General features: G+C 40.5%; 1 protein-coding gene across 2 annotated transcripts in view; it reads left to right on the top strand.

Annotated features, from left to right (window-relative positions):
- The window catches only part of supt3h (SPT3 homolog, SAGA and STAGA complex component), a 364,405-nt gene that overhangs the window by 246,998 nt on the left and 96,414 nt on the right, over positions 1 to 20,993 (top strand). For both annotated transcript variants that reach the window (XM_055635557.1, XM_055635558.1), the window contains exons 4-5: positions 3,251 to 3,337; positions 14,443 to 14,536. In XM_055635557.1, coding sequence (XP_055491532.1) covers positions 3,251 to 3,337; positions 14,443 to 14,536 — 181 coding nt within the window. The remainder of the gene's footprint in view (positions 1 to 3,250; positions 3,338 to 14,442; positions 14,537 to 20,993) is intronic.

The raw sequence follows: 20,993 nt of genomic DNA, 5'->3' as shown, positions 1-20,993 counted from the left end.
TTCAATATAACACTTGGCTGGATGAACAGCAGTTTAAGGCACCTAGAGATGTTCGGGAAAGTTGGTACTAAACATGATGTATATCAGAGAGCCAATAAGACAAATCAAATTGGAAGGAAGCAAAATCGCATTCTAATTTAAATACCAATTATCTAATCTAATCTAATCCTAAATACCAATGTATGGGATGAAAAGTAGTTGAGATCAGCAAATTGATCCAACCTTCATCGAAATCCGAGACTGACATATTACACTGTATAGATTTACAAGTGAAAAGTCTTTCATTTATTCTAATCTCTATTAGGAACTGTGCCACAAATGACAAAATGTTGCATTATTGATGATGATCCTAATATTTGCTAAATCTTGCAGTTGGTTTATTTTACAATTAGTTGACTTTCCTGCAATGGCTGACTTAAATATACTCTGAAGTGAATAATTTTGGCTATGTTCCTATCTGTGCAGGATTGGATTATTGAGCCTGTAATTTCTCACATTCAATGCAGTTACACTTTCCTCTCGCTCCCCTTCTCCCTCGTGTAATAGAACATTCTGCTCTATTTTCTTTATGAATACCCTGTTTTATTTGCACTGTAACTGTCTATCCTGAAAAACTGGGAACACATCCAGATTTAAAACCAGTGAGAGTTTCAAAATAAATTTTAAATTAACAGTCCTCTATGTAAGTGGCCCTTCTTAGTGTTTAATTAACCCTTTCCAAGCTACAGCAGCCATTTGTATGTAAAAGCTATTGTAAACTAGAAATCCTCATCGTACATCATGGAACTGTGTGTTTTCAGTGTCCTTTCCTCCTAGTTCACCACAATTTACCAGCCCTCTTCAATTATTTGCATGCTCTTCCTCTTTTCCCTCAACCAACTCTTCCCCTTCCTCCCCCTCAATTCCTTTCTCTACTTTTTTTTTTTATTGAACTTGCCTCCCATTCCCACCTCCCTACAATGCTTACCTTCTTTACCGCACTCCGCCACCCTTCAGTTCTCAGTAATGCTAAACTGAATAGCACTCACCATGTTCTGCAATGAAACTCTAACTTTGGATAATTTATACTTGTGTAACTTCAAATAGTCTTTCATGTACATAAACTTAAAACATGCATAAAACTAAGACTGGTCATACTGACCAAGTGAGACTTACACATATTTTCCAAAAATAGATGATTTTGTACTATTTTGGGACTTTATTCATCTAATCAATAAGTATTTGTTTCTTAATGTGTTGTAAACAACCTGACATTCAACTATGTAGGGAATGTTTGTTGCCACTTTATTTCTGTTTTCTTGTCTGTTGATACCTTCCTGAGATATTTTTAAGTTGGATCACTCAGTTATTTTGTCATTATTGCTCTCTCGAGCATTTTTATTTGGATTGGTTCTAGTTCTGTCGGTCTTAGCTGGCCTTTCTTCAGCAATATAACTGTGTCGTGTCTTTCAAGCCTCTGCCTTTGTTTACTTCATCCTGATTTACAGTTTCCGAACATGTTCTGTTTTTAGTCTCTTTGTAAATCATTGCTCACTTTCTTTTCTACTTGACTCCTTTCCCTTATTGTCTCAGACTTGTAGGTTGCCTTGTTCTTCATTCTACTTGCCCCATCCCCAGCTTTGCTCCTGCATAAAATATCTTTGGATTTGAAAAGAAACACAAAATTGTAGCCCTCTCTACTCCAAGCACTGTTAGCAGCCAAAAGTCTGGCAATAATTGTTCATAGACTGTGTTAGAGAATCCAAGAAGCACGCCAGCCCTGACCTTTTGGCTAACTAGTTTGCATTCTCTTCGAAGATTAAAATCACAGATTCATGGAGGCTGATCATCCATGAGGAGGTTTAAAAAAAAATTGAAATATATGCCTTGCAAGAAAATGATATTATTAAATTATCTCATACAATGGAAATACCTTTGCTGATGTTTGAATAGAAATAGTTTTGATTAATAAAAATGCCTGTCTAAAAAATGAAATCCTTATATAAACTGATGGTTTGAAATGGCAGTGTTGAATAGATTTTTTCTTTAAACTGGTGGGGGAACTCAGCAGGTCAGGCAGCATCTGTGGAAGGCAATAGTCTGACGACAGAATTGAAATGTCCATTCTCTTAACAAATAACCCAATCAGTTCCTCCAGCAGTTTGCTGCTCAAGATTCCAGCATCTGCAGTCTCTTGTATCTCTTTGAATAGATTCACTTGTTAAATCACAGAACACCCGTTTCTACTCAGAGAAGAAGAAGAATGCAATGAAGCCTGTCATTAAAATACTAAAAATGGTTTATAGATGGAGCAGTACATTAAGATGCTACAAGCATTGATACTTTCTTGAAAAAGAACCATGTTTTTCAACCTACTGGATTTTGAATATCTTTGCTTCATTTGTTAATTTTTGATGCACTGTTGAAAAATAATCTGCATATAGCTTGTTATTTTAAGTGTGACAAATCCTATCGTCACACAAGAGAATCTATGGATAAATTTAGTGCAAACAGTATTGAATAAACATACTACATGGGAATGTTACAACCAGAAGCAGTTAAAAAAGTGTCATGGTTTATTGACCAGATCTTCTGCAAAGCCTATTTGCCAAAAAAGGAAAGATGTCCCGCTGCTATGACTTTTAGAAACTGTTACTTCTGTTGTTGATTTTGTTCACTACAGTATAGGATAGAGTCAAATGCTGTGAAGTATTTATTTTGAACTAGATTTTTAATCATTTAGAGGTGATTATTTGTTCCCTACAATGTTCTATTCACAAACTTCTGAATGGATGCAGCCAGCCCAGGAGATTAATTAGTAATATTGCTTTTCAGGTGTGGCACTGAGAGAAGAGTTGTAGATTTTCTGTACTTGTCAGATAAAATTTCATAAAATGTAAATCTTACACTGAGGCTTTTTGGCACACTGTGCCCAAGCCAGTGAAATTGTTCATAAAAAGGTCTTTCAGCTATGTTGACCTTAAAGAAAGTTAATTTAAGGCCAGACTTTTGGCTTTGGTTGCTAGCATTACTTTCCATGGAACCAAATTGGTGGGGAGAAAAATGATCAGCTGATATTAAAGCAACTGTTTTGTGCTAGTGACTATGCACAGATTTCTACCTCAGATATGCAAAGCAAAATAATTTATGCTTTCTTTTCACACTTTTCAGCTTCATCTGCCCATTACTAGTGACGTCAATTATCTTTCATAAGAATGTTTTAATGTTTGTTTTTTCTGCATTACATATAGTTTCTGTTTGTTTCTTTTAGTTGCACCAGGCTGCTGAAATTTCACAGGTCAGAGGAGCTCGAGTCATAGCTGCAGAAGATCTTTTGTTTTTAATGCGGAAAGACAAGGTATGTTAAGTGCCTTAACTGATCCATTGCTCAAACCAGGTTATACATGGAACCAGATTAGTAGTCATACTTTGAAATATTTCTTTTAAGTTTGATTTCGGTCATTTAGGGGTGATGAGTGTGAATCGTATAATGTTTTGGTCAAAAATGTATGTATGAATATGGTTATTTAGTTCATTTTTCAAATCTGAGTATTTGTTCCTGATCATGGCACCCACCTGCCCTTTAATTGAAGGAAGGAACTGCGGATGCTGGTTTAAACTGAAGAGAGACACAAAATGCTGGAGTCACTCAGTGGGATAGGCAGCATCTCTGGATAGAAGGAATGGGTGGCGTCTCTGGTCGAGACCCTTTTTCAGATGACGTTTCGTCTGAAAAAGGGTCTCGATCAGAGACGCCACCCATTCCTTCTATCCAGTGATACTGCCTGTCCCGCTGAGTTACTCCAGCATTTTTGTCTACCCTCCAGTTGAGTAGTGCTGACCGTATCCAATTTAGAATACCACTCATTGTATTAATCACATGCGAAAATCATCTTATTGAGTTAATTCCCTTCTTTCACGGTAGTTTATTGGGTAAAATCATTTCCCAAGAACCTCAAACTCTGTTAACATTAAACTCCTATTACAATCTTGTCTGAGTGAATTGAAATGGCTTGCAATTGGTCTCGGCAACTGTGAACAAGCAATGAATAAAAAAGACAGACATCTGACAATCCCTCGCTCCCCTGCTGCTGTGAAATGACCCCTTGTGTGAATATTGCAGGACAGGATTGTGGACAGCTGGAAGTCTGTCCTAAACAAGTAGCCTCCTGAACATTGTTGTTTCGGCATACACAGGATGAATTATTATCTGAGGGGAGGGAATCCAGAAAATCAACCAATAGCTTTCTTTCCACCTTCAAATGTGAAGAAACTACATTGAAAATAAAAATCTTAAAGTATTGCTTTGATGAGTGTTTGTTGTGACAGGACTTTTGTAAAAATATATTTTAAAAGGTGTATATTTTGTAAATTAAATTCCCTTCAGATGCAACTGAACCAACCTTTGCAGCCATGAGAGGAATACAATTTTTTGCATATTCTGCACTGAGTGTTTTGGGATTTGAAACCTTTTGTTCTAATCTAATGTGTTTCCAATTCAACTACAAAAAAATATTTAAAGGAGAGCGTAAATGTGGGCAGAGCAATTTTATCTTTGAAATATTTTCCAGTGTGTCTATGCATAAAAGCCAGCTTTGTTAATATTGTGTTTACTACCTTGTGGGGGAAAAAAGTATTTAAATTTGTTGTACATCTGAGACCTTACATTTAGGGTCTCTATTCTACTAGATGTCATCATATTATTACTGATGGGCATTGTGGCAGCTTAATATGTCTAAGCTGTGTTCTTTTCTGTGAGGTTTGCAACTTCAAAAGAGTCTAGAAGCCCCAGAACTACTCGATTCAGGGAAAGCAAGCGACCAGATGGAATGAAAGAGTAAAAGATCATCAAGAAGACTTGATAGGAATTTAATGTTTGCAACTTTTGTCAAACAAGCCGTAAGAAGTTTTTCTATAGGGAAGATCCTAATGGGCAGATCATTGGCTCTCCATGCAGGTGGTTACTGCCAGAACTGGATGTAACTCCGTTAGTAATCATATAATGGGCAGTCAGTCATTCTCCCAGCAATTGTTGAATTGTTGACCTGCTCATTACCTGCTTGCTAGTGAAGCTAATCCTTTGTTAATTCCCACAGCGAAGTTGGAAGACGTATCTCCGAATGCTTACATCTGCAGATAGCCTATCCTCCAGTGGTACAGACTCAGCCAATAATTTTTCTGACACACTTGGACCTTTTTTTTTTTAACAAAATTGTTGCCAGAGAGAGGTAACAATTGTCAGGGATCATTTTGCCCTTTTCAAGCTGATATGTGCTGCCAGGAATACAGCACGAGGCAACGGACTTTTAAGACACTTAAATGCGCTAGCGATCTGATAACCGCCCAATGGACATGACTCACTCAGTGCAAAAAGGGAGGCTTTCACTATGCTTGATGCTAGGAGAGCAGCTGGTAAACTGAAGTGTTGTGGCATGTGAATCCCCTCCTTGAGAATACTTCTGGGCAATATACAATAGCTGGAGAAAAAGATGGAAGACCTAAGAGCAAGACCACTGAATCACGGTGGTATGAGGAACAGGTGTATACTCTGTTATGCAGAAACATGGCCCGCCTCCAACTCTTCGGACAGGGGGTTCCATCCCAAGGACTTTTCCATCCACCTCATGGACCAGATGGTGGCGTCAGGAAAGGAAAGAGCCACAGTATTTGCTTCATGATAAACTCGTTGTAATGCTCGGATATGGCACTTATCCCATTTCTGATCTATCCTCCACTTGGTTCTCATATTCACTTGGACTGTCTTTGACACCTCTCTCCTCTTTCTTGATCTCTCTGTTTCCATCACAGGGGACAGATTATTGACTGACGTCCACTACAAACCCACCAACGTCCAAAGTTATCTGGACTATACCTACTCTCACCCTGCCTCTTGCAAAGACCCTATTCCTACTTTCAATTTCTCTGTCTCCGCCACGTCGGCTCCGCAGATGAGGCTTTCCGTTCACGGACGTCCGAGATATATTCTTTATTTAGTAAACATGATGTCCCCCCTGCTGTCATAGATGGATTCCCCACCTGCGACTTCACGTTATCCTGTGGTTCTGTTCTCACTCCCCCAAGTCAGAGTTTCCCTGGTCCATGGATTTCACCCCACCAGCCTCCGCATCCATCACATCCAGGGCAGCATGGTGGTGCAACGGTAGAGTTGCTGCCTTACCGCACTTCCAGCGCTGGAGACCTGGGTTCGATCCTGACTAAGGGTGCTGTCTGTACATACTTTGGACGTTCTCCCCCGTGACCGCGTCTCGGTTTTCTCTGAGATATTCGGTTTCCTTCCACACTACAAAGATGTACAGGTTTGTAGGTTAATTTGCTTGGGTTTGTATACTTGGAATAAGTGTAAATTGTCTCTGGTGTGTAGGCTTGTGCTAATGTGCGGGGTTTGCTGGTTGGTCTGGACTCGGTGGGCCAAACGGCTTGTTTCCGCGCTGTTTCTCTAAACTAAACTAAACATCATTCTCTGATGTTTCTGCCACCTCCAACATGATCCCACCAGCAATCACATCCTCCCATCCACTCCCCGTTCCGACTTCCGCAGAGAGCGCTCCCTCCGCAACTCATTGGTCTCCTCATCCTTTCCCACCCAAACCACCCCCTCCCAGGTAACTTCTCCTGCAACCATAGAGTCGTAGAGTGATACACTATGGTGACAGGCCCTTCGGCCAAACTCGCCCACACCGGCCAACAATGTCCCTGCTACACTAGTCCTACTTGCCTGCGTTTGGTCTATATCCCTCCAAGCCTGTCCTATTCATGTACCTGTCTAACTATTTCTTAAACAATGGGATAGTCTCAGCCTCAACTACCTCCTCTGACAGCTTGTTTCATACACCCATCTCCCTTTGTGTGAAAAAGTTACCCCTTGGATTCCTATTAAATCTTTTCCCCTTCACTTTGAACCTATGTCCTCTGGTCCTCGATTCCCCTACTCTGGGCTAAAGACTCTGTGCATCTACCCGATCTATTTCTCTCATGATTTTGGATACCTCTATAAGATTTCCCCTCATCTTCCTGCGCTCGATGGAATAGAGACCAAGCCTAATTAACCTCTCCCTATAGCTCACACCCTCTAGTCCTGGCAACATCCTCGTAACTCTTTTCTGAACACTTTCAAGCTTGACATTATCTTTCCTATAACATGATGCCCAGAACTGAACACAAATGCGGTCTCACCAACATCTTATACAACTGTACCAACGTCTTATACAATGCACTCCCAACTTCTATACTCAATATTCTGACTGATGAAGGCCAAAGTGCCAAAAGCCTTTTTGACTACCTTATTCTCCTGCGACTCGACCTTCAAAGATCCATGCACCTGTACTCCAAGATCTCTTTGCTCTGCAACACCACCCAGAGGCTTATCATTCATTGTGTAGGTCCTGCCCTTGTTTGACATCCCAACATGCAACACCTCACACTTCAATGTATTAAATTCCATCAACCACTCCTCCGCCCACCTGGCCAATCGATCCAGACCCTGCTGCAATCATTCACAACTATCTGCAAAACCACTAACTTGTATCATCAGCAAACTTGCTAATCTTGCCCTGTATGTTCTTATCCAAATCATTGATGTTGATGATAGACAGTAATTAAATCTTTTTAATTTAATTAGGGCCCAGCACCGAACCCTGAGGCACACCACTAGTCACTGGCATCCAGTCTGAGAAATAACCTTCCACCATTACCCTCTGCTTCCTTCCATGGAGCCAATTTGCAATCCATTCAGCTATCTCTCCTTGGATCCCATGCGATCTAACCTTCCAGAGAAGCCCTACCATGCAGAACATTGTTGAATGCCTTACTGAAGTCCATGTATACAACATGCAAGGGTGCTGAGGAAGAGGATTTCTTGTAATGTATGCGGGATAGTTTTCTAAACCAACATGTAGAGGAACCAACGAGAGAGCAGGCTATTCTAGACTGGGTATTGAGTAATGAGGAAGGGTTAGTTAACAGTCTTGTTGTGCATGGCCCCTTGGGCAAGAGTGACCATAATATGGTTGAGTTCTTCATTAGGATGGAGAGTGACATTGTTAATTCAGAAACAAGGGTCCTGAACTTAAAGAAAGGTAACTTTGAGGGTATGAGACGTGAATTGGCCAAGATAGACTGGCGATTGATTCTTAATGGGTTGATGTTGGATATGCAATGGAAGGCATTTAAAGACTGCATGGATGAACTACAACAATTGTTCATCCCAGTTTGGCAAAAGAATAAATCAGGGAAGGTAGTACATCTGTGGATAACAAGGGAAATCAGGGATAGCATCAAAACAAAAGATGAAGCATACAAATTAGCCAGAAAAAGCAGCGTACCAGAGGACTGGGAGAAATTCAGAGTCCAGCAGAGGAGGACAAAGGGCTTAATTAGGAAAGGGAAAATAGATTTTGAAAGAAAACTGGCAGGGAACATAAAAACTGACTGCAAAAGTTTTTGTAGATATGTGAAGAGAAAAAGATTAGTTAAAACAAATGTAGGTCCCTTGCAGTCAGAAACAGGTGAATTGATCATGGGGAACAAAGACATGGTAGACCAATTGAATAACTACTTTGGTTCTGCCTTCACTAAGGAAGACATAAATAATCTGCCGGAAATAGCAGGGGACCGGGGGTCAAATGAGATGGAGGAACTGAGTGAAATCCAGGTTAGCTGGGAAGTGGTGTTAGGTAAATTGAATGGATTAAAGGCCGATAAATCCCCAGGGCCAGATAGGCTGCATCCCAGAGTACTTAAGAAAGTAGCCCCAGAAATAGTGGATGCATTAGTGATAATTTTTCAAAACTCTTTAGATTCTGGAGTAGTTCCTGAGGATTGGAGGGTAGCTAATGTAACCCCACTTTTTAAAAAGGGAGGGAGAGAGAAAACGGGAAATTACAGACCAGTTAGTCTAACATCGGTAGTGGGGAAACTGCTAGAGTCAGTTGTTAAAGATGGGATAGCAGCACATTTGGAAAGTGGTGAAATCATTGGACAAAGTCAGCATGGATTTATGAAAGGTAAATCATGTCTGACTAATCTTATAGAATTTTTCGAGGATGTAAGTAGTAGAGTGGATAAGGGAGAACAAGTGGATGTGTTATATCTGGACTTTCAGAAGGCTTTCAACAAGGTCTCACATAAGAGATTACTATACAAACTTAAAGCACATGGTATTGGGGGTTCAGTATTGATGTGGATAGAGAACTGGCTGGCAGACAGGAAGCAAAGAGTAGGAGTAAACGGGTCATTTTCACAATGGCAGGCAGTGACTAGTGGGGTACCGCAAGTCTCAGTGCTGAGACCCCAGCTATTTACAATATATATTTATCGTACCTGTACTTGTGCATATGACAATAAACTCAAATTGGCTCAGTCTGGGACTCATTCTTATGTTACTACCATTTGCAGATGATTTCAATGCAATTACTGTTTTTGCATGTTCTTGCACTGTAAATTATTTACAGTATTTGCCCAACACTATGCAACATTGCCCTACTAAATGGATGGCTAGATCACTTAGTAAATAATAGAGAATCAGGTGTGAGGGTTAACAGAAAAGGCCTTGAGTAATTGTTTATTTTGTTTTATTTTCATTTGTCTATTCAGAGGAATCTGCTTATCTCCCCTCAATGCCTCTACACAGCACAGAAGTTCACCATATATCATGGGAGTTTGGCATTTGGGAATCTCAATTGTAAACATGAGCAGAATTTGTGTGTTGTTGAGCTAAAAAGCACTGAAGCAATTTATTCTTCCTGGTTTATTTTATCAAATTGGCACAAAAACACAAATTTAAACTTAGCACAGCAGATTCAGATTCAGATTCAACTTTAATTGTCATTGTCAGTGTGCAGTACAGAGACAACAAAATGCAGTTAGCATCTACCTGGAAGAGCGACATAGAATATGATTTCAATAAATAAATCTATTTACATGCATACAGTCATAGTGTTTTTCCTGTGGGAGGAGTGTCCGGGGGGGGGGGGGGGGGGGGGGGTCATCGAGGTACATTGATGAGTAGTGCCGCAGGGAAGAAGCTGTTCCTGGACCTGCTGGTCCGGCAACGGAGAGACCTGTAGCGCCTCCCGGATCGTAGGAGGGTAAACAGTCCATGGTTGGGGTGAGAGCAGTCCTTGGCGATGCTGAGCGCCCTTCGCAGACAACGCTTGCTTTGGACAGACTCAATGGAGGGGAGCGAGGAACCGGTGATGCTTTGGGCAATTTTTACCACCCTCTGCAGTGCTTTCTGGTCGGAGACAGAGCAGTTGCCATACCATACTGTGATACAGTTGATAAGGATGCTCGATGGTGCAGCGGTCGAAGTTCACCAGAATCTGAGGAGACAGATGGACCTTCTTCAGTCTCCTCAGGAAGAAGAGACGCTGATGAGCCTTCTTGACCAGAGCTGAGATATTGTGGGTCCAAGAGAGGTCATCGGAGATGTTGACCCCCAGGAACCTGAAGCTGGAAACACGTTCCACCTCCGTCCCGTTAATGTGGATGGGGGTGTGCGCGCCGCCCTTAGACTACCTGAAGTCTGCAATGAGCTCCTTGATCTTCTTGGAGTTAAGGGCCAGGTTGTTGTCAGCGCACCATGCTGCTAGGTGCTGGACCTCCTCCCTATAGGCCGACTCATCGTTGTTGCTGATGAGGCCAATCACCGTTGTATCATCTGCATACTTGATGATGGTGTTAGTACCATGTACAGGTGTGCAGTCGTAGGTGAAGAGGGAGTAGAGGAGGGGGCTCAGCACACAGCCCTGTGGAACGCTGGTGTTCAGGGTGAGGGTTGAAGAGGTGTGCTTGTCTAACCTAACAGACTGGGGTCTGTTGGTTAGAAAGTCCAGTATCCAGTTGCAGAGGGAGGGGTCGATGCCCAGGTTACCGAGTTTGGTGATCAGTTTTGATGGTATAATGGTGTTGAATGCTGAGCTGTAACCGATGAACAGCATTCTTACGTAAGTGTCTCTGTTGTCGAGGTGGGAGAGGGCGGAGTGAAGTGCCGTTGAGATGGCATCCTCCGCACTCCTGTTCTTGCGGTAGGCAAACTGATAGGGATCCAATGTGGGGGTAGGCAGCCTTTGACGTGTGCCAGGACCAGCCTCTCGAAGCATTTGGTGATGATGGGAGTAAGTGCAACTGGGCGGAAGTCGTTGAGACTTGCCGCAGTGGAGTGTTTTGGCACTGGCACGATGTAGGGGGTCTGTGCATTTATGTAAATAAAGCATGGTGCATGGACTCCACCATCATCGAGAGTCACTGCTCAGCTAACCTTGAGTTCCTCTTGGTTAGATGCAGACCATTCTATCTGCCCAGAGAGTTTACCTCCACTGTACACAAAAATTGCTGGAGAAACTCAGCGGGTGCGGCAGCATCTATGGAGCGAAAGAAATAGGCGACGTTTCGGGCCAAAACCCTGAAGAAGGGTTTCGGCCCGAAACGTCGCCTATTTCCTTCGCTCCATAGATGCTGCTGCGCCCGCTGAGTTTCTCCAGCAATTTTGTGTACTTTCGATCTTCCAGCATCTGCAGTTCCTTCTTGAACAGTTTACCTCCACTGTTGTGACTGCAACCTATATCCCTCCTGATGCTAATGCCAAGCTTGCACTGAAACAGCTGCATACTGCCATTAGTAAACAACAGACTCACAACCCCGAGGCAGCCTTCATTGTTGCGGGTGACTTCAATCACTCTAACCTGAAGACTGTACTCCCCAAATTCCAACAACATGTCTCCTTCGCCACTAGAGTAGACAAGACACTGGACAAAGTCTACACTAACATGGCTGAAGCTTACAAAGCCGTCCCCCTCCCCCACCTTGGTCAGTCTGATCACCTCTCATTGTTCCTGCTCCCTAAGTACTCCCCACTCATCAGACGGGTTAAACCCACTGTGAGGACAGTTAAAGTCTGGTCAGAGGAAGCGGACTCCACACTTCAGCAGTGTTTTGGAAACACTGACTGGAAGGCGTTTGCAGCCCAGGCCACCCTTGACTCCCACACGGACATTGATTCCTACACATCCTCTGTTCTGGACTTTATAAACTCCACCATCAATAGTGTCACCTCCCTCAAACGGGTGACCATATTCCCGAATCAGAAGCCATGGATGAACAGCGAGGTCAGGCTACTGCTGAAAGCACGGGACACCGCTTTCAGGTCAGGCGATGCTCGAGCCTACAGTTCATCCAGGGCTAACCTGAAGAGGGGCATCAAGAAGGCCAAGCACTGCCATAAGCTCAGGATTGAGGAGCATTTGGTTAGTCTACAAGTACTAATGCCAAATGATCATCCCAAGCACATTGTGAAGACTTTTTTTCTGTAGAAAATATTCACTTTATTCTACAGCAAATTGTAACAACAATCAGAAAAATGTCAAATTATTACTCAATAGTTATTAGTTTTGGTGATACGGCATGGAAACGGGGCTTGTGGCCCACCGCAACGACCAACGATCACCCGTACAGTAGTTTTATCCTGTACACTAGAGACAATTTACAGAAGCTAATTAACCTACAAACCTGCACATCTTTGAAATGCAGGAGGAAACCGGAGCACCCGGAGAAAACCCATGTGGTCACAGGGAAAACATACAAACTCTGTACAGACAGTACGTGTAGTCAGAATTGAACCCAGGTCTCTGGCGCTGTAAGGAAGCAACTCTATGCCGCCCTTTTAATTGATTTAATAAGTAGATGTATCTGAAGAATTTTAAACAATAAGAGTAAAATAGGGATTCAAGGGTTATTCACTTTAAATTCACGAACTGCTTAGATTCCCTTCTCATTATTAAGTTTGAGGTCTTATTTTTATTAGTCAACTGCGTTGGCTTTTACATATTTCATTAAGTGCAGGAATAACTCAACAGGACAGGTAGCATCTCTGGAGAAGGTGTTCTAGCAGTCTGTAAACCAGCATCTGCAGTTCTTTGTATCTACTCTTGGCTTACCTCAGTCTTCTTATCTTCGCCTTCAGTTTCCACGATGCTGAAAGATGAACAAAGGTGATGAAGTGACTGGCGATGGCATTATGTTGACACCTGGAAATGTTATTATTTCTGAAAAGAGTCTTGCACTCTTGTCATTGTTCCATCTCAATTCACTCTCACTCTCCTCACAGCACCAATCACGGGGATGTGCATTCACTATTCTAACTCCTGCTCATTCGCGATGCAGAGACACCAAAAACATCAAACATCTTCCAGGAGAAACAATGATTTACTTGTTCTGCTCTATCTCAGGAAAACAAAACCCAAACTGGGTGACATCTTTGCAGAATGCCACAATTCAGTCTGCAGGCTTACACTGAAATTTCTGTTGGATGTATGGAAACATTTTAGCATGAAATGAAGTATATTTACAGAAAAATTGTAACTCAATCTCTCCAGTTCGTGACACCTCTATGAAGGGTAATTAATCCCCTCCACCCACACCCCACTTACCTTCTCAATCCGATGTGTTCTTGCATAAAAACAATATTTTCTTCCTGCCACTTTTGATTCTTTTGCCACTTCATACACTTCCAACTGTTGTCTATCTATTTTATCTCGACCCTGCACAATTACCAACTTCACTTTCTGCCTGTCACGTCAGTTCTCTACCCACTATGACTTCTCTGCCAGAACAAAACTCAAGAAACACCATCTTGACACATCACAACTTTCAGGATTCAATTACATCTTCAAATAATCCATGTTATTCCGGTCTTGTATCCAACATTTAGTTATTTTCTCTCTGCTATTCTAGTAATTTCAGACTTCATTTGTCTCTTCCTATTGATATTTTCTCCCTATCATATATGTTATTCTGTACCTGCAGAACATTAAAACATTAAACCCATCATCTTTCAGTGTGCATCATCATCACTACATGTGCCGTGTCATTAAATCCCTCTTCCTCCCCATCCAGCATTTTGTTCGTTCTACCCCTACTGTCTTGGACTGAAATGTAAAACTAGTTTCATCTTTACTTTTCTTGGGTTTTTTTATATCTGAACTTGAAGCATTGTCCATTTCTCTCACAGCAGATTCTGCCTGACCAGCTAAATATTTTCAGCAATTTCTGTTTTTAATTTTGCCTTTCCAGAACTTAAGCAGCCAGATATTGAGGATATCAGTGATACCTGGGCACCCAGATATATCCCCTTGTGATTAACAGTACAATGGTTTTTTGTGGACAAAGCTTTTTCTGGGGTCTCAGATAATAATGTTTAGAATAGAATCACCTGCTCTGAGGCAGTCTTTGGAGAGAAAATTGATGATGAGGAATCCTCACAAGGTAAGTGCGAGTTTTTCTCAGGTTAGCAGCAAGAACGGGCTGCTCAGCACAAACTATAAGATTCAGGTCATTAGCTGTGATTTACACAGAGAATGTGGGAAATGAAAGTTTTAACAGGCAGATGCTTGAGGTGACACTTCATTGTGAACAAACTCTCTTATTCACATTTATCTCTATTTGCAGAGAAAATTACGGCGATTGATAAGGTATATGAGTTTCCGGGATTTCAAATCCAAAATTATTAAAGGTGTTGAAGATGAAGATGTTATTGAAGCAGGTATTTTTTTTCTTAAATAAATGATTATATCTAGATTAAATAAATAATATGCATTCTTGATTTCAGCTGTTTGAAGGTAATCAAGTTGGCAGGTCAGCTCTGACCTGCAGTTTTTGCAGACATAACTGAGTGGACGTTTCGGACTGCTGAGCGCAGGTTGAAGTTCAGTCTTTATTCCAGTTGATAGTTGATCATAAAACACTTGCCTGGGGCAGACATCTACAGATTTCCAAGCTCTAAGTTTGAGAAATTCTGCTCACTGAGTCTGAACAAGTTTAGACAATTGGAAGCAATGGCTGGCCACAGAATGGCAGGTAGATGTTTTGTATGAGATTTAATTACATTAATTTAAATGTGTTCAATTATATTTATATATATTTCAATTTTTTAATTATATTTTTATAATAAGCGATGTACTCAAGCTTGAGGTTTTGTTTATGTCTGTGAATGTCAAAGACATTTAAAAAGACTAAATGCTTGTGACAGCTAAGTTAACCATTGAATGTGGGGACTTGACCTCTCCAGCCGTAGAAGCCTTTGTGGGAGAGCTCGCGGCCACATGTCGGGAGAGCTCCTGCACTAGACTGGGCCATGCTGATCAGCTCAGAGCCAATATTCCAACAGAATACAATGCACAGATCCATACTGGAAAAATAGGCATGGCTGAGCCAGAAATTGGTGAGCTTAGGTAGTTCACTGATCAGCTGAAGGTACAGTGCCCTCCATAATGTTTAAGACAAAGACCCATCATTTATTTATTTGCTTCTGTACTCCACAATTTGAGATTTTGTAATAGAAAAATTCACATGTGTTTAAAGTGCACATTGTCAGATTTTAATAAAGGCCATTTTTATACGGTATGGTTTCACCATGTAGCAGTTACAGCAGTGTTTATACATAATCCCCCCATTTCAGTGCATCATAATGTTTGGGACACATGGCTTCACAGATCTTTGTAATTGCTCAGGTGTGTTTAATTGCCTCCTTCTTGCTGGTATAAGAGAGCTCTCAGCACGTAGTCTTTCCTCCAGTCTTTCCATCACCTTAGGAAACTTTTATTGCTGTTTATCAACATGAGGACAATTGTGCCAATGAGAATCAAAGAAGCCATTATGATACTGAAAAACAAGAATAAAACTGTTAGAAACAGCAGCCAAACCTTGCTTACCAGAATTAACTGTTTGGAACATCATTAAGAAGGAAGAGAGCCCTGGTGAGCTTACTAAGAGACTAGCAGGCCAAGGAAAGACCCGATGACAGAAGAATTCTGATGACAGAAGAATTCTCTCTATTATAAAGAAAAATCCCCAAACACCTATCGGACAGATCAGAAACACTCTTCAGGAGTCAGGTGTGGATTTGTCAATGACCACTGTCCGCTGAAGACTTCATAAACAGAAATACAGAGGCTACACTGCAAGATACAAACCACTGGTTAGCCGCAAAAATAGGATGGCCAGGTTACAATTTGCCAGGAAGTAGTTAGAAGAGCAACCACAGTTCTGCAAAAAGTTCTTGCGGACAGATGAGACAAAGATTAACTTAGACAATAGACAGTAAGTGCAGGAATGGGCCATTTGGCCCTTCGGGCCAGCACCGCTGATCTGAACCCAATTGAGCATGCCTTTTATATGCTGAAGAGAAAACTGAAGGGGATTAGCTCCCAAAACAAGCATAAGCTAAAGATGGCTGCAATACAGGCCTGGCAGAGCATCACCAGAGAAGACACCCAGCAACTGGTGATGTCCATGAATTGCAGACTTCAAGCAGTCATTGCATGCAAAGGATATGCAACAAAATGCTAAACATGACTACTTTCATTTACATGACATTGCTGTGTCCCAAACATCATGGTGCCCTGAAATGGAGGGACTATGTATAAACACTGCTGTAATTTCTACATGGTGAAACCAAAATGTATAAAAATGGCCTTTATTAAAATCTGACAATGTGCACTTTAACCACATGTGATTTTTTTTCTATTACAAATCTCAAATTGTGGAGTACAGAGGCAAATAAATAAATGATGGGTCTTTGTCCCTAACATTATGGAGGGCAATGTACTACTCTCATGCACCTGGAGGAAAGAAGACATTAAGTTTATTGTAAGAGACCATTCAAAGCTTCTTTAAAATAGCAGGGTGGGGAATATTTATCTAATTCATCATGCATCATTTGTTTCAGATTTGCACAAAGTTAGATTTATGTGCCTGATATTAACTTAAGGTAATCATAACCAGAATTGAAAATATACATTTCATACTTGAACCATAGTAATTTACAAAGGAGTCCTTGTCAGTCATACCACACACATGGGTTTATGAGTCTCTTGTGCCCCTTTGGAATTATTTTTCAATGATACTGTGAGTGCCTCAACTTCCTCCCTCCTACCACACTCGTTTATTTACCCATTTGTTGATAGTTGATTCTACTGGAGTACCCTAAAACTCCCTTTTCATGACAGTGCATTTAGTTTTCATTAATGGTCTCCTTCTCATTATCCCAGTGCTGCTTCCCTGTCCTGTTTTTTTTTTCTTTCTTTCTCGTTACTCTCCGTTCTGTTTTCTCTTTGGTCTTATGTGAATGATGGGGTTTGAAAAAGCAAGCACTAATTATTCTGATTTTTACTGGAATAAACCAGCACTGGTATCTGGTTACAGGCCAACACTTTGTACAGTTTTGTCAAGTAACTTCAAACAAAATGACAAGATAATGAAATGTATTTATTTAATGTCAAAATTAGAGAAATGAATAGAATACACAAAATATACGCAAAAATGTATTGAATTAGGAAAAAATAAGAATAAAGTAGAAATATTGTGGCTGGAAATTAGTTGAACAGTCGAGAACTGATGAACCGCAGACTTGAAGTAATAAGGAAGGAAACTGAAGCCGCGCATGAACATCCTTTAAAATGACATTGCGTGGAGCGAATCATTATATCTTTCATTTTAGCTCACATGAGCATCCTGGAGTTGTTTTTGGACCGTGGATGTAAGATTTGGACATCCCCTGGAAATTTAGCTCCATGTACCAAACATCTGATCAGCAAGAATGCCTGCTTGAAGCAAGCGTATCCCCTGGGCCATCCATAAGCCTAAATAATGTAACATTCAATCAATGGGCAATTTTCAAGGCATCGAAGAAGGCGTAGGACCACATTTTTTAATATTTATAGTTTTCGTTATCTTTTATGCATTGCAGCAGGAGACACTCTTCAATAGTTCTTCACTTGCTGCAGAGTACGATGGGATTTGGAATCATAGCATAATTCAGCGTGAAAACAGGCCCTTCAATGTGCCATTTTTGTTTTGGCCATCAAGCACTCATCTATGCTAATCCAACTTTTAAGTACTCGACTATAGGCTTTTATACTATAGCGTTTCAAGTGCTCACCAAAATATTTCTTAAATGTGGATTTACCTGTCTCCATCTCCCATTCAGGTAGTGCATTCCAGGTTTCAGCCATCCTTTAGGTTAAAAACAATTCTTACCCAAATCCTCTTTAAATCTTGTTCCCTTTAACTTGTGATAAACGTCTCTGCTAAGAAGTGAACTGTAATTTGCAAGGTCTTGATTTATCATATGGAAATCAACCCTCTGCCAGTTTATGGCCTTAATTTATATTCTAATTTCTACTCTTTAACAACAGTTTAAAAAAAAAGATTATGGTTACTACCTTCATGATGTTCCTCATTGACACGCCCTCGACCAGCCCAGCTACATTTCTGAAGGTTAATGCAATGGGTGATTCTTTTTTGGAAGTGGTGCAGAAGAGCACAGGATAAAAGTAAAAAATTATGAATAAAAGTTAGATTGCCTTGAGTTCTGCACTTCTGACAACATGCGTTTCCAGGGTGGTTTAATTACATTCTTTAAGGTGAGAAAAAATGATGGGGTAGATGAAAACCATTTTATCACAAACAGTCAAAGCAATTTGGAACTTGCTGCCCTAAAGAGATGCTTCATTTTCGCCTGTTGAAAATATCACAACCAATATTATTAGATTTTTCTTAGCCACAGGTTATGGAATTTAGATGTGTAGAGTTAAGTTACAGTTAAGTCAAAAACTTATTGTAAACTGGTGTAAATGGTGCATTGCCCATTTCTGTTTCAATATTTATTTAGTTGTCCTGGCTTGAAAAATCAAGTCTCAAGTGACAGGGAGCCACTATGAAAATCTTCATGTGATGGGTGATCTCTACAGTGAAGAGAGAATTATCATCCATCCTCAAAATGGAAATGACTCCATCCTGGGAATTTTAGGAGACCTCCAGTGAGACATGGATGCTGCCAGAAATTTTAGGCTAAATAGTTTAATTCATTTTTTCGCATGAATAGTTATATTTTGCATAGTTGGGTTTAAGGATTCTCGGCCTTTGCAGCATTAAGCATGAATACAAACATATGGGAACAGAGATATGGGAATTGGTGAAGCATTCAACCAGTCATCCATGCCTGACTCATCCAGAATCCCTTCCCTGTTGTTCAGCTGCATGGGATTCCATTTGCCTGGTTCTATTCCCATATGTTTGTATTAATTCACTATTTCTCAAGTAATTGGCTCATTTACCATTCGACACAGTTATTTGCAGATCTCCCATAATTGCCGCCCGAAGCGTAAACTTGCTTCAGAGTTTGTCCCACCCTTTACCCTAAATCTCTGGCGGCTCTCGCATGATAATCGCAGGTGAGTTGGCTTTTCAGCAGCAAGAGTAAGGACAGGAAGCTATTCCTATCATCTAGCTATTCTTTAAACTATTTGATAAGGATCCAGACAAATGTCTTGTCTCTGTCCACTGCCCTAGCTCACAGAAAGTTTGTTTCATAGAAACTAGTGTTGTCTTCCACTGCACCATTTCGAAGTTTACTCCAATATTAATTGCAGTCTTTGTAAAACATTTAGGAGTAATTGTGAATTAACAGAAAAATACACCACTCTGGTTTGAGAACTAATCTCTGTCTCTTAATTCTTTGCTTCAACTTGCATTTGATGTATTATTTGAGGTTAATTTTTTAAATGGCTGCAATAATCTCTCTAGTTCTCAGGTATTGAATTTCCAGGCTGAAGGGACAAATGTATCCCTTTTTTTTCCACATGTAATGTCTGTGCTACTGGATATACATATAGCTCTTTAATGTGGCTTTTGCTATTCGAGCTGCAGCCCAGCCAGAAAACCACCTGGTTTGATATTTACTTGCTCTGACTGTGTCTAATGACCATTAGTTTTGTTACTGCTCACTATTGGTTAGACATGTTTAACATGGAGTCTTACAAACTCCTAGATCCTTTTTAGCTTTGCCTTTGGCTCCTTCAATAATGTTCATGCATTGTACATGTTGCCTATAATTTTCTTCCAGTGTGTTGAATTTTCTATTTCTCAGCATTAGATTTCAACTTCTATAGTTTTTCCACTGACATTTCTTGTCCATCTTGGTCTACAATTTTTGAGCTGACTTCTGATTATATTGCCCCATTTGCTTTGGTATGACCTACAAAGTTTTCCACTTAACCTGGGTTCAGACTTGTAATCTGCAGTGGAAACAATGGTGGTCGTATTTTTCACAGAATGGATGTCAGTTGAGTGGATCTGAAGTTCCTTGTTTTGTCACCTTTTTTAAAAATTAGGTTACAATATTAAATCTATTAACCATGTTCACATACATTCCTGCATCTGGTGGATCCTTCAAAATGATATCTAGTATTTTGCACATCTCTTGCCTCATCTTTCCCTGCTATCTAGGGTTAATAAAAATCTTGAACATTCCTCTCCTGAACATTTGTACTCGTGTTATCCTTAGATTCAATCTGCTTGTATCTACGTGCTTTACCTTGCTATTTACCCTTGTAATAGTGAATTCATTGTTTCTTTTTAATGCTGCGTTTGCCTCAGCTGCAAAGTTGTTTGTTCTCTCGCCCCTCCTACCAAATTTTCTCATTTTTTATAGAGCACTTTGAAATTGTGTATTTTTCCTGTTGAACTCGGTTCCTGCAAGTTTGTATGTGCTAACATTTATCACACTTTTAATTTATTTTGTCTGAGAATATTTGGAAATATATTTACAATGCATGCCATGCAATGTGCATTCCATTGAGGTGCTGAAAAATCTCAAATTTACTTGCCTATTTAATCTAACTCATTGTTGATTTCTGAATTGTTTTTATTTTGTTAGGGTTCTTCTCATTTGATTGAAATAGTGAAATCTTGGATTACTGAAACCCTTGATCGATCAATCTTGATCTCACGCTTTCATGCCCCCCTTTGCTGTCTCTGCTACTTTTCTGCCAGTTCCTCATCACACTGAGTGATTGCCTCCTCTTTCCACCTGAGACGCCAGATTTGAACTCTCAATTTGATCAAGAATTAGAGCAGTAAAGATTTTGAATACGAAGGGAAGCTTTGGGATTGAACAGAGCTGGAAGCAATAGCGGTCTTTACTGCTGTTTCGGAGCTTA

Source organism: Leucoraja erinacea, chromosome 5 (assembly GCF_028641065.1).
Source record: "Leucoraja erinacea ecotype New England chromosome 5, Leri_hhj_1, whole genome shotgun sequence".
NCBI lineage: Eukaryota > Metazoa > Chordata > Chondrichthyes > Rajiformes > Rajidae > Leucoraja > Leucoraja erinaceus.
This window is presented reverse-complemented; position numbering and strand designations above follow the sequence as displayed.